General features: G+C 34.7%; 1 protein-coding gene across 1 annotated transcript in view; it reads right to left on the bottom strand.

The window, feature by feature from the left end:
- Positions 1-14,326, bottom strand: part of SVEP1 (sushi, von Willebrand factor type A, EGF and pentraxin domain containing 1) — a 318,610-nt gene that overhangs the window by 14,696 nt on the left and 289,588 nt on the right. The window contains 1 exon segment of the mRNA XM_074280632.1: positions 3,037-3,132. Within this exon segment, the coding sequence (XP_074136733.1) occupies positions 3,037-3,132 (96 nt within the window).

Here is a 14,326-nt window from a genome sequence, read left to right as displayed (position 1 = left end):
ACTTAGGTAGATTCAAAACTGGGTGAAAGACTAGTCCCAAGAAAAATAATAAATCAATAAATGGTCCAGACATGGGTTTATTGTTTTGTGTTTTTGAATGATATTTACAAACAAGCAGATTCACTATATTTGCCTACCTTTACAACTTTGGTTGTAGAGATTCAACCTGGCCTAATGGAGAGAATGTTAGACTTGCTGTCAGGAGGACCTGAGCTCAAATATCACCTCTTCACATATGTGAACATATGTCACTTAACTGATCTCAGATTCAGCCAGTTAACTGAAACTAAAAGGTACAGATGGATTGAAATGAATGTCAATAGACAGCTTGGGTTAACCAGATAGACTGGGTTATCAGATAGACTTTAATGAGCAAATATTTCCTTTTTTGTTATTGCATATATTAATAAAGAAGATGAATTAAAGGTTTAAGGTAATGAAAGCACATAAATGTGTGTCAGTGCTCTGGCAAGTTGTTTTATCAAATAAAAATATTTTCATTATGTTAAGTTATTTTTTTATCACATTTTTGTTAGAAGATTTCTATGAGAGCCTGATAATATTATTGTTTCTTAAGGCAAGGGTCACTTCAAAAAATGTCTTGATATAAGTTCATTTGGATGAACTAATGAATTCTACCCACGGAAATCTGTTTCTTCTTATGGTTCATATATATCAATGTCAATGAAATTGGGAAGTTTAACACCCTTATAAGAATAGGGATGTTTCTAATTAAGGACCACAAATTGAAATTTAAAAAGGAATGATATTTTAAAACATTAGACAACTTCCTAGTTTTCTTAAGCAAGAACTACATCCTTAATGAAATAACTAAATTTTTCCTAATAAGCAAGATATTTGGCAGAGGTGACTATGACAATGGCAAATATGACATATTTGGCCCCTTTCTATATATGTGGTAAGAAAAAAGGCAAGAGGCAGATGCCAGATTTGAATCCTGGCTTTATCACTTATTAGCTATGTGACCTTAGGCAAATCACTTAACTTCTTAGCTTTAGTTTTAGTTGTACTAAGAATGGTGTGGACATTCCCAACTCTAAATTTATGTACCTAAGAGCTTTATTATAAGCACCTCTCCATAAGAAAACTATATTCTTCCCTTAAATTGGATAAGATATGAATTTTAGATAGCTAGAATTAGTATCTGAAGCCAAAATTATAACCATGATTCTATAGTCTACAAACTTAATGGTGGCAAAATAGGATAGAACTACTGTTCATACATGTAGCCAAGTGCCCAATTTAAAAAATTTTTTTGAGCAAGGAAAATAAGGCTTAGAGTTGTTAGAAGTTAAGTGTAATGTTCTTCTCTAAATTACATTGTTCTCTGGGAGTAGGTTTCTTGGGGAACTTCTGGAGGCAGCCTTAGTTTCAGTTCAGTTTCAATAATCCCAAATGCAGCCAGGAGTTAAAATCCAAATCCTTTATTGTTCCTTTTAATTCTTGTCTCTTTTCCTGGGGCCTAGTTAGCTTTACTAGAAGCCTATCTCTCTCCTTGGTTCTAAGAGTTCTTGCTGCTAGTCCTTTGTCTTTGCCAGCTTCAGCCTCTTGTCCTCCAATTGTCTCCAGCCAGCACAAAGGTGGAAGTTGGAATGAATCTAACTCCACCTTTTTGAGAGTTGGCTTGTGGACTTCTTATATATGCTTTCTAAAGGTGTGAAGTCTAATTTATGAACTCCTTTAAAGGTATGAACTCTTTTAAAGGTGTGAACTAAGTACATAAGAATTAGCACCTTGTTTCAAGTTCTGGCCCATAACAGTTAAGGATTGGAACTATTATTATTGGTGGTGGTGGTCCTTTGTTCTTTCTTTCTTTCTTTTTTTTCCCCTTTTTTCTCTCTTTCTTTTTTTTACTGAAGCAGTTGGGGTTAAGTGACTTGCCCAGGGTCACACAGCTAGGAAGTGTTAAGTGTCTGAGGCCAGATTTGAACTCAGGTCCTCCTGTCTAAAGTGCTGGTGCTCTATCCACTGCACTACCTAGCTGCCCCAGTCTTTTGTTCTCAATGAAATTAGAAATTAAGGAATTCCTATCCGTCCATATCAGTACAGACTGAGCAACTTATAGTCTCAGAGAATTATCTGGAGAAGTTAAATAATTTGCCCAGCGTAACATAGCCAGTATATATCATACACAAGACCTGAACCCAAGTTTTTCTGATTCTAAGGTGGCTTTTCTTTCTTTCTTTTTTTTAAAAATATTTTTATTTAAAGTTTTGAGCACCAAATTCAATCCCTTTCATCACTCACCCCTTGGGGGGAGAGATTATAAACAACTAGATACAGATTTTACACATGTGCAATTATGTAAACATTCCTATAGTAGTCATTTTGTACAAGAAGAGTCCAATGAAAGAAAAAAGAAAGAAAATTAAAAACAGTTTACTTCAGTCTATATTCTATCAATACAATTCTTTCTCTAGAGGTGGAAAGTATGCTTCATAATTAGTCTTTTTGGATTGTCTTAGATCATTATATTGCTGAGATAGGTAAGTCATTCACAGTTTGTCATCAAACAATATTGTTATTACTGTGTACAATCTTACTCCTTCATTTTACCATGTATCAGTTCATATAAATCTTTTCAGGTTTTTCTGAAATCAATATTGCTTGTCATTTCTTATAGCACAATAATATTCCAGCTTATTTAGCCAGAACCCAATTGATGGGCATCTATTTGATTTCTAATTCTTAGCCTCCATAAAAAGAGTTGCTATAAATATTTTTTGTACAAAAAGGTCACAGTAATTTTTCAATCTGCTGTGCTATGTTTCCTCTCCATTTTAGTTACCAAATAAAATAAATTACTACAAAGGCAAAGCTCATTCTCAAGATAACCTTCTGACTCCAGACAAGTTCTCTGATGCTACACACATGCACACACACTTTCCATATGTGATTCTGTTATGGGAGACATTCATGTTTTTCCTCTAAGTATATATATACATATATATATATATATATATACACACTAATATATATCCTCTTCTCTAGAGGTTGTTAATAAAAGATACTCACGTTCTTCACAGAGGCGTCCCATCCAGCCTTCTAGGCAGGTACATGCATTGGGCCTTTGGCAAACTCCTCCATTTTGACATGGGAATCTACAGACAGCTGTAAAGGAAATGAGTATGATCATGAATCAATAGCAGTCACCAGAGCCTCCATAAGCTAGTTTCCCATTCATAACCTGTCATTGATTCTCACTTATCTTTTAAGTGAGATAAGCTGTGTTAATAAAGCTCCAAAAGGAACTTATAGAAACTTATTAACTGTTACTATAGTGTAGCACTGCTTATCTCTATCCCTTGATTTATGAAATCTCAGACCTAATCAATCATCTAGTGTATACAACTGGATGCTTTTAAAAAACACATACATAACCACATTCAACATTCAAATTTCCTGATTCAGAGAAGCAGAAAATCAAGTCTTGGAGGGATCTTAGAGGGTCATTTAATTTTTTTGTCTTTAAGGGAGGACTCTCAAACATATTTCACTCTAGGAAAGACAATTTCATGCTATCTCATTTTGGCTGTCCAGTTTTGGATAAGGTACTGACCTTCACATCAGAAAGAAGTAGCTTATTAAGACACTTTTTCACATGACCCTGCACATCAATGAATAAACATTTATTAAGTACTTATTATTTGCCAAGCACTACAGTCCCTGCCCTTAAGGACTTCATGTTCTGGTATAAGTCTATATTAAACACATACAAAACAATCACTAATTATTTTTGGTTGGGAAGTTACAAACAGCTGATGGAACCTCTGGCAAAAGGCGGCATGAGCTAAGTAAGTCTCTTGAAGGAAGCTAGGGAAACCAAGAAGCAGCACTGAAAGCATGCCTTCAGAACATGCAGAGAACAAGATAGAGATGATGAGTATCATGCTGGAAGAAGAGCACTAAGTAGGTCAGTGTGACTGCACTGGAGAGTTTATATTATTTAATTGTTTTCAGTCATAACTGGCTCTTTATCACCCCTTTTAGGGTCTTCCTGGCAAAGATGCTGGAGTGATTTGCCATTTCTTTCTCCAGTTCATTTTACATATGAGGAAACTGAGGCAAACAGGAATAAATGACTTGAGTAGGGTCATATAGCTAATAAGTGTCTGAGACTCAATTTTAAGTCAGGTCTTCCTGACTTCCAGGCCCAGCATGCCTAACTGGGCCAGCTAGTTAGAGGGAAGAATAGGAATTATATGCTAAGAAAACTAGAAAGGTAGGAAGGGGCCAAATTGTAAGGATCTTTAAATGCCAAAGGAAGGAATTTATTATTGAACTTTGAGGTAAACTAAAGTCGCTGGAACTACAGTTTTTAAGCAGAGACCAGCTTTGAAGCCTCTGCAATGCTCCTCCTCTATTGGGTCCCACCCTGCTCATCCTCCTTTTCAGCCCAGAGCTACCTGCCTAACCCTGCCTTCCTCCAGGAATGTCCTGTACTTTGAATATAGCTCTTCCCTATCTCCTCTAATCCCTCCCCCAGCTCAAAAAATATCTTCTTCCACCAGAGATATCAAATACATAATCCCTAGACCTCTAGAGTACTACTGAATCAGATTATAACTGGTAAATACTTAATGAAATAAAAATACCATAAGACATAAATAATATCAATCCATAGTGTTCATAGTCTGCTGCGATGCTGGTGTATAGTTAAATGGTCCCTGTTTCTATCTGAGTGTGACATCACTATTTTGGATAATTGTTATTTGGAAAAGGTCTCATCAGAGGATATTAATGATAGATAATGTCAGAGACAGATGTGTTACCTGGGAAATACATTGAACCTAGATTGAGATAAGTAATAGATATTTTTTAAAAAAAGCTTGTCATTAAGTTTCAGTTTACCTATTTGTAAGAGTGTGAAAATATTTTGCCTGATTTATCTTGCAAAATTCTTGTTCTTGTAAAGACAGGAGATAGAAACTAAAATGACATTTATGAATTGTAAAGGATAGGGACTGCAACAATGATTTCATTGACAAAGGAAAATCTCAAATGAGGAAGCTCATTCTACCAAAGCAGATGCATACTTCTCTGCAATTTATAGTATTTCAGAGTGGCCTAGGATATGGGGGTCAAGACATTCACAAAACCAGTCCATGTCAAAGCTAAAATTTGAATCCAGGTCTTAATAGCTTCAAGGTAGGCCCTCTATCCACTATGTTCTTTGACATTGCTATGAGTTATAAAATGTCATATGATTCTGAGTTGTTGCTATTATTAGTTTTTTGTTTTGTTTTGTTTTGTTTTGGCAATTGGGGTTAAGTGACTTGCCCAGGGTCATACAATTGGTTAAGGATTAAATGTCTGAGGTTAAATTGGAACTCAAAGTCGTCTGACTCCATGGCCTATGCTCTATCCACTGTGCCATTTAGCTTCCCTTATGGCTCATTTTAAAATAAATGCTTTATAGGGTATAAGGTATTTTCTTCACCGTATAGATGAAACAGATGATGCCTTTGTTTCATCGCCAGGGATCACTGACATGTTAACAAAGGACAAATACCATAGTAATCTGAAGAACTGGTAGAGTTTCAAGCACCAATAATATGGTAATGCACACAAAGGATAGATTTTCATCTTAAAGCAGGCACATTGTAATTCTATGGTCCATTATTACTAGTGTCAAATTTTTCTTTTTAAATTATATTTTACAAGTCTAAACTCTCATACTTAGATGAAATACATGAACTGTGAATTCATTATGTACAAATGGATCTCACAGTGAAAGTGCCTTTTAAAACACTAAGCAAAATCCCCTTGTGACATTAACTCAGCAACAATTCTAATTGGCATGATGTATTTGTATGATAAATATAAGAGTAAATAGGTTAATGATGAGTTTAGCTTTTCTCATTTAAGTGCATAATGGGCTTAGCTCAGTCTGTTGCTCTCTCATATCAACATTTTTTTCAATAACTTTAATGAAAATTTAGTAGAGTTTATCAGCTTTCTATTTATAAATAAACAGATAGGATTCCATACAATTGTCACTAATAATGATAGTTCAAAAAAAGATTGGGGTAAGGCCGAGTATGATGTGATTCTAAAAAGTAAAACTACATACGAAAAGATAAAAAGAATAATTGTATAAATGAGGTGCGAGTAAGATTTGACAGAGGAATGAGATGGGGAGAGGAAGGCTGATAAATCTGGAACCCTACTCTCAGTGGGAATGGGTTAAAAAGGGAACAACATACATATGTAGAAGAGTATAAAAGTCTAAATTAAGAAAGAAATAAGGGGGGAAGAGGCTAGAGTGGGGAAAAAGATATAGAAGGGATATTTAAAGGGAACTCTACTCATATCAGATCAGGGTTAAAGAGAGAGCAATATTTATATTTAGAAGAGAATAAAAGTCTTTTAAATTTATAAAAAAATAAAAGGGTGAGGAAATGGAATAAGAGGAATAGTATAGAAGGATGAATTGAGTAACATAAATGGTATAATAGGTAGGTAGATTAATAGAAATGGGATAAAGAGGGATAGGTTAAGGGAGAACTCTTTCAAGGATCCTTGAGGACAAGGGAGGGTTCCTTAGAGAGGGGGTAGATTAAGTAATAGAACAAAGGTAGTTAGCAGAAGTAAAGGAGTCAGGAGGGATAGGAATTAAGAGATAAAAACAACTGTAAAAGAAAGATCAGTAGAAGAATTTATTTTGTTTTAAAAAAAAAAAGCAGATGCAGTGATTATGATCTCAGATAAAGTGAAAGCTAAAACAGATTTAATAAAAAGAGAAAAATAGGGAAACTATTATTAAAAATATTAAGTGATATTGTTTTAGACTATTAAAAACAATTATACAGTATAAGATTGGAATATTGCTGTGGTGTAGGAAAGGATAACTTTGTGGATAAGAAAAATATGGAAAGACTTGTATTTAAGAAGAAAGATGTTATCAACTTTGAGAGAAACAGGACAAACAAGCATTGTATGCTCTTACATAGATACATATGAATGTATATGTGTATGATTAGAGATATCCATATATGTATGCACATATGTTTGTGTGTGTGTACATATATGTGCATGTGTGTGTGTTTGTGTGTGTGTATCCATGCTTAATTGTAGCCTTTTGGGCCCACCAGGGGTGGGGAGGAGGGAAGGGAAAAAAAACCCCACAAAAGTGTGCAGTAGAAAACAAAAGAAAACCTGCAAGGAAGCAAAGAAAAGATGGATGGCTCTGAACACAATGTGTAATATTTATTATATAGACTTTCTTAAAATGGAAATTTATTGCATTATATTTTGAATCCTCTCATATTCTGTTGTGCGCATGGCAAATTTTTTTCTTTTTTTTCTATTTAAGTTCAAAAAATAAATAAGTTTATATATAAAATTAAATTTAAAAACAAAAAATGGGAAAAATTATTTAATAGTTCAAAAGTGATAGGCTTAGATATTAGAGTACATATCAGAATTAAGATTAAAAATAATTTCAAAAGGCCAAAATATTAGACTGAAACCAGCAGTATGATACTTACAATTGAAAATAGCACCTGAAAAATGGCATGACAGGGGATTTCTGGGTTAGCAGTAGTTTGGATGAAAAAAAAAATTTTTCAAAAAGTTGTTTGAACAGTTAATAAGAGCCAAAATTATAATGTACTAAAGATGGCTGTAGAAATAAAACCAGTGATTAGATCATAATTGTTCTTATGTTTTTTGACAGGATTTATGCCATCTACAAATTACATTTGAGGGGAATAGTACTTTAAGAGGAACATTAATAAAGTACAAGTTTCTCTTAGAAGAGAGAATCTAGAGATAATGAGGCATGCCATATGAAATATGATTGATGGATCTGGGTGTGTTTTGTTGGAAAAGATAAAACTAATAAAAGACTTGATGCATGTTTTTAAACATTTGAAGGGCTGTCCTTGTATTAAGGAAATTGCTAGAGGCAGAAATGATCAATTCTTCCCCCCTATTTAATTGCAAGTCTTTATAAATTGGTGGTTTTGTGGTTAGCCAGTGGCCATAACAGAACTGAAAGATGGTACATATACTTCATACAGCACAATCTCTTAATACTTCATTATCTCAAGATTTTCTCTTCTATTTATATAACATCCAGTATTGGAGAAATTAAAAGTAAATGCACGCGCGTGTGCAGGCCTGTATGTGTTATTTAAGAAGGCATGCATTACTTTGCTGTGAAGATGAAGAGAGGCATTTAGAGAAATAAAACAATTGTCCATGGCTTTTTAATAAGTCTTCTTGTTAAGTTGGATAACTTCTAGTACTCTCAGCTCTACTCACTAGAATGAACCTATATGTTAGAAAGAACTTATATAGAAGAAATTTGTTGTTGCTTTCATGAAGTAAATCAAAGGATCTGAAAGATATAATTACATCATTCTTTCCACCCTCCCACTCCATGATTTTCTCATCATTGTTCTAGCATGAAATCATCCCTTCATTCAAAAAATTTCCAGCCTTTTCATAAAGCAAGCCTGATCTTTACTTTGTAATGGCCCCTTTGAAAAGTTAATCCAATTTACCTCAATTGAATAAGCATTTATTAAGTACCTGTGATGCACGAGGTACCTTGTGACCTGCTGGGAATCCAGAGACAAAAATGTGGGGAATTTATTCCACTGAACTGATCTGCTTGAGACAAAGGAAGGCAGAAAGTGGAGCACAAGAAACTAAGAGGGGAGAAAGCAGCAGAGGATAAGGTGGGTTCTTAGGGATGTTGGATGAGAAGTTTTAGGCTTCTCAAATCCTATTGATAAGTGACATATAATTCTAGTTTTGTTGGTCCTAGGTAAGTGAACTTTAAAACTATTTATTGGAATGGGGTGAAAGAGGCAAAATCTCCTTGTTCTATCTCAGTTTTAACAAATATTGTGCAAAAAAGAAAAAATTCTGAAAACTGAACCTTTGGTTTTTATTAAGTTGGTCTTAATTGTGTGACCCTGGGCAAGTCACTTAACCCCAGCCTCAGGGGGAAAAAAAATCAAGTTGGTCTAGACTCCATCCAATGAACATGAACTGCCTCTGTGCTTCCACTAATGCTCCTTTCCTCCTTGAACAGTATTTCCTTTTCTATTTCCCTTATACAATTCCTTCCTAAGATATAGCACAGATCTACCCTTTTCTTTTAAAAAAATAACAACTTTTTATTTTTCCAAATATATGCAAATAGTTTTCAATATTCACCTTTGCAAAACTTTTCTCCCTTTTGCAAAATTTTCTCCCTTTCTTCTAAATATATTTCCATATTTGTCATGCTGTGCAAGAAAAATCACATCAAGGGGAAAAAACATGAGAGAAAAAACAACAACAAGCTAACAACCATAAAAAAAGTGAAAATACTATGCTTTGACCCACTTTCAGTCTCCATCGATCTTTCTCTAGATGTGGATGACTCTTTTTGTTGTGCCACAGTTCTATTATTATCCTGACTCAGTTTTCCTAAATTGTCCTGTCTCGGGTTCCCTTGAATTGTGACCTAATTGTTCTGCTCAATCCTGCAAAACCATCCCTCCCTATCAGGAGAGTTAGTCAGAATCATCAGAATATTTGATAAGAATAAAAGATCTTATATTTTAGAATTTCAGAATGCCTCTCCCAATCTATTAGAATATCAGATACTGTCTTATCAAAATGCCTCTACTCCGGGGTGCCTTCCCCCATTAATGTCATTCCCATCTCTGGTGGCTCCCCTGACCCTGTCAGAGTCCCGTTCCGGCTTTTAATATCCTGACTCTGCCCCTGCCTTGGTCTACCCCCCTGTGTCTGAGCTACATGTATATATGTCATTGAAAATTCACATTGTTAGAATTCTTGGAGACTATAGTCTCCAACCCTAGGACCAAATCATGGATCCATTTGGTCCCAGTAAATCTCTCCCTTTCGAATAAAATATTAAAAACTCTCTAATCTCTATCTTGCTTTAGTTTCTACGGCATTAAATTTTCATCACAAGTCTATGGGAATTGCCTCGAATCACCTCATTATTGAAAAGAGCCAAGTCCATCATACATTATCATCACATAATCTTCCTGTTATTATGTACAATGTTCTCTTGGTTCTGCTCACTTCTCTCAGCATCAGTATGATGGGGAAACCCTGAAAACTTCTCCTGGAAACTGTCCTTCTTGACCTTTGGGCTGAGCCCTGAAACTGTACTGATAGGAACCCACTCTTAAGGGAAGTTAAGTGGCTTCATTAAGATTGGCCCAGAACTGCTCCCTACTTAGTTCAAATTTAAGTAATCTCATTTAGCTGGAGATCTAGATTTTTATTTACCCCTATTGAGCTGAAAATTGGCTCAAGACCACTCCCAGTAAATCTAGACTTGGGGGCAATGACACCATTGAAGGAATTTCATTCATTTGAAACCTCAGTTTCAGATTCCTTATAAAAAAAGGGCAACTTAGGGCTCATTTCTATGCAGGAGCCCCAAAGCAGGACCATGCCAGGCCAAAGAACCCCTCTCTCTCTCCTTGGTATAGCTGCCTGCAAGGACCCTCTGAGAAGACACCCCTCTTATCTCTCTCTCTCTGCCAGGATTTCTCTGCTAGACTTTTACTTCTCAGTCAGGACCTTGCCACTGAGGAAGTTAGCCTCCTAGCAAAAGTTGACTTCTCAGTGCGAATAAACTTCTTTTTGCCAGTCTAACTTTTTGGATTTGTGAATTCTTTCATGTTGGACCTGTATTGACCAGAAGGGGTTCCCACAACTCTCTGTACTGCCACTAACCTCATTAAGTTCATTTAAGTCTTTCCAAACTTTTCTGAAATCAGTCTGCCTGCCATTTCTTATAGAACAATGATTTTGTATTACATTTGTATACTATAACTTATTCAGCCATTCTGCAACTAATAGGTATCTATTGAATTTCCATTTCCTTGCCACTACAAAAAGGGCTGCTGTAAACAAGATTTCCCCTTTTCTAAGAAGTTTCCCTAATTTTTCTGACCTTCAAGAATCTCTGACTCTTTAAATGCCTTCAGAACTTAGTGTTGTTCATTGTTTCAGTCATAGCCAACTCTTTATGACCCCATTTGTGGTTTCCTTGGCAAAGATATTGGAGTGGTTTGCCATTTGTTTCTCCAACACATTTTCTTTCTTTCACAAGGCAATCAGGATTAAGTGACTGAGGTCTGAGATGGGATTTGAACTCAGGTCCTCTTAACTTTGGAGGTGTTGTGCCACAGTTCTCTTTTATTATCCTGACTCAGTTTCCCTAAATTGTCCTGCCTCAGTTTCCCTGAATTGTTTTGCCTCAGTTCCTAATTGTTCTGGTCAATCCTGCAACACTACTCCTCCCTCCTAATCATGATGATCCAGATAAGGAGAAAGACCTTCTATCTTAGGCATTATCAGAATGTTGGGTGCCTCTCCCCATTCTGTAATTCCAGTTTATCAGATGTCCCCTATATCTCACCCCATCCTGTCAGAACCAGATTGATAGTTCATTCCTACTCTCAGTGTTCTGACTCTGCCCCTGCCTCCATCTACCTCTGTTGAGCCACGTGTATAGATATGCCATTGAGAACTCACTTTGGCTGCTGGATTCTTAGAGACCATAGTCTCGTTCAGCCCTGGGACCAAACCATGGATCTATTTAGTCCCTGTAAATCTCTTCCTTTCAAATAAAATATTAAAAGCTCTCTAATCTTTACCTTGCCTCATTTTCTTGGGCATTACAGAGGCAGTACTCTATCCATTGTGCCCAAAGCTAAGCTCTAGTTCATTTTACAGATGAGAAAAGTGAGGTAAACATGCTTAAAAGATTGCCCATGGTCACTTAGCAAGTAAGTGTGTAAGGGCAGATTTAAATTCAGACATGACACCCTATCTACTATATCACCATTGCACTTGCTAGCCATATCCAAAATTCAATACAGCACTCATTATCTATTTACTGTTATTTTCTATATATGAGTCTTCTCAAACTAGATTCCTAGAATCTTTCTCTTTTATATCTCTAACACCTAACATGGAATTGTACTCATAGCAATTGTTTAAGAAATACATAAATAGTTGAGAACACAAAGATCTTTTTTAGTTAATCAAGGAATATAGGCTCTTGAGTTCTTGAAATGAGAGAAATTAAGAAAAAGTATATGTAGCTTAGTGGATAATGAATCTAGTCATATGGGTTTCATTTTCAATTAACACTAACTTATTGTAATATCTGTGAAGATAATGATATATTACCACTACCAATGCTCATTTGTATACTTCTCTAAACATTTTCTCTAATACATTTCTATGAAGTAGGTCTGTACATAACTAATCATTTCAATTTTTATAGATATGCAAACTAAGGGGCAGGGAAACTATGTTGTGCAAGGTTATACATCTAATAAATGTCAGATTCTTGTTCCTTTTACTCAACTTGTATGGGCCTTATATCTGACAAACATAATTTATGCAAAAAGAGTTAAATCAAGAAGAATTACAAAAATCTGAGAAAGTGTATTTTCTATAACTTGTTTAGGAGATAGAGTCATAAGGGGAACTATCAAGCATTTGTCCCATTATTTACATGGCCTTAGTTAGTTTTCTTAATGATGTGTTGATACTAATATAAGGATGATCATATTCAGTATATCTCAACTTTACACCTGAGTAAATTTCACATGATATGAAATGTTATGTATTAAGGGATACTGTCACTGATGAAAAGCATCAGTGATATAAAAATAATCAGAGACATTGCCATAGACTTTTTGGAGTTTGTAATATTTGCAACTGTTATATAATGGAATGAATAAAAATAAATAAGATGAGTATAAAAGTAGTAGTGTAAACAGATTAGTAGTAAACCACATAGTGCAAATGTGACAATATGAGACTAAGAGCACTGATCCTGATTCTTCTAATCAGGTTGGAAAGTCTTTGATTTTAGTAAGCTGATGGGTAATTATCATCCCAAGCTTCTTAGCTTCAGCCATGTATATATTTCAATATTTAGACTGGGTTCAGGTGATAAAGGATTTTAAAAGCTAAATATACCTGACCAACAGTATATATTACTTCCTATTCTCTGTGGTCTAGCCAAATTGGAAAGGGAATAAGCATTTATATAGTTATCTAGCAATACATGCCAGACACTGTGCTAAATGTTTTGCAAATTTATCATATTTGATCCACACAACAACCCTCATTTCTGTTCTTTTATCCCCATTTTACAGTTCAGGAAACTTTGGCAAGCAGGAAATTGAAAGCAGTTTTTCACACAAGACTGCATTTTCTACTTTAGCAGTAACTGTCTTCCATCCATAAAATGTATTCCCAACTTGCTTCTGCCTCTTAAATATCTTGGATTCATCAAAATTCTACTCAAGTGACACCTTGTATATGAAGCTTTTCCTGAATCTACAGAAGCTAATGATGCTCCCTTAATTTCTCTTGTATTTATGTATACTAATAAATAAATAAATAAATAAATAAATAAATAAATAAATAAATAAATAAAGATAAATAAATAAAGATACATGTTGTCTCCTCAATATAAGTTCTAACTTCAAATTTTAAGATAAATTTTACTGTCTTTCAATAAACAAAAGTTAAGTTTTCTTTCTCTCTCAAATCCCATTCATAGTCATTGGAAAGAAAAAAAAAATCCTTTTAACAAATATTCCTAGTCAAGTAAAATAAAATCCTATGTTGGTCATATCTTAACAATGTATCTCTTAATCTTCACTCAAAGTCTTTTTTTCAGGAGGAAAACAAGGGAAAGGGAAAAAAAAGATATCTTAATTGTTATATATTCCTACAACTTAATCCTTAGCATGATACCACCTGTTGAATAATAGTAATAATAATGATGATGAAAGCTAACATATATGTGATGCTTACTATGTGCTAGACACTGTGCTAAGTACTTTACAATTATTATTTCATTTAATGCTCACAAAACTCTAGCAGGTAGATGCTATGATTATCTCTATTTTAAAGATAAGAAATCTGAGGAAGACCATTTAGATGACTTGCCCAGGATTATGCATCTAGTGTCTGAGCCCAAATCTGAATTCATGTCACAGTGCCATCTGCCTCTAAACAGACAAACATCTTTTATTGGCCTAAATTAAAATGCTCCTAGGCAATACAAATATACTTTCTAGGTAGCTATAAAGAAAAGGGAGAAATCACAGAAAGGGGAGCTATTATATTTGAAAGCATAGAAAAGTCAACGAGTCCTTATGAATGAATTTATTTCCCTTCAGATCCCACAGACATTTTATAAGTTCTCTTTTCATATTCCAAGAATTCAGAAAACCATGCTTTATAAAGTGAAGTTTTCTTTATTTCACAAACTCTCTTGTATTCCAGATTG

This window comes from Sminthopsis crassicaudata, chromosome 1, assembly GCF_048593235.1.
Source record: "Sminthopsis crassicaudata isolate SCR6 chromosome 1, ASM4859323v1, whole genome shotgun sequence".
NCBI classification, from domain to species: Eukaryota; Metazoa; Chordata; class Mammalia; order Dasyuromorphia; family Dasyuridae; genus Sminthopsis; species Sminthopsis crassicaudata.
Note: the sequence above shows the minus strand (reverse complement) of the source record. Positions and strands in the feature narration are given on the sequence as shown.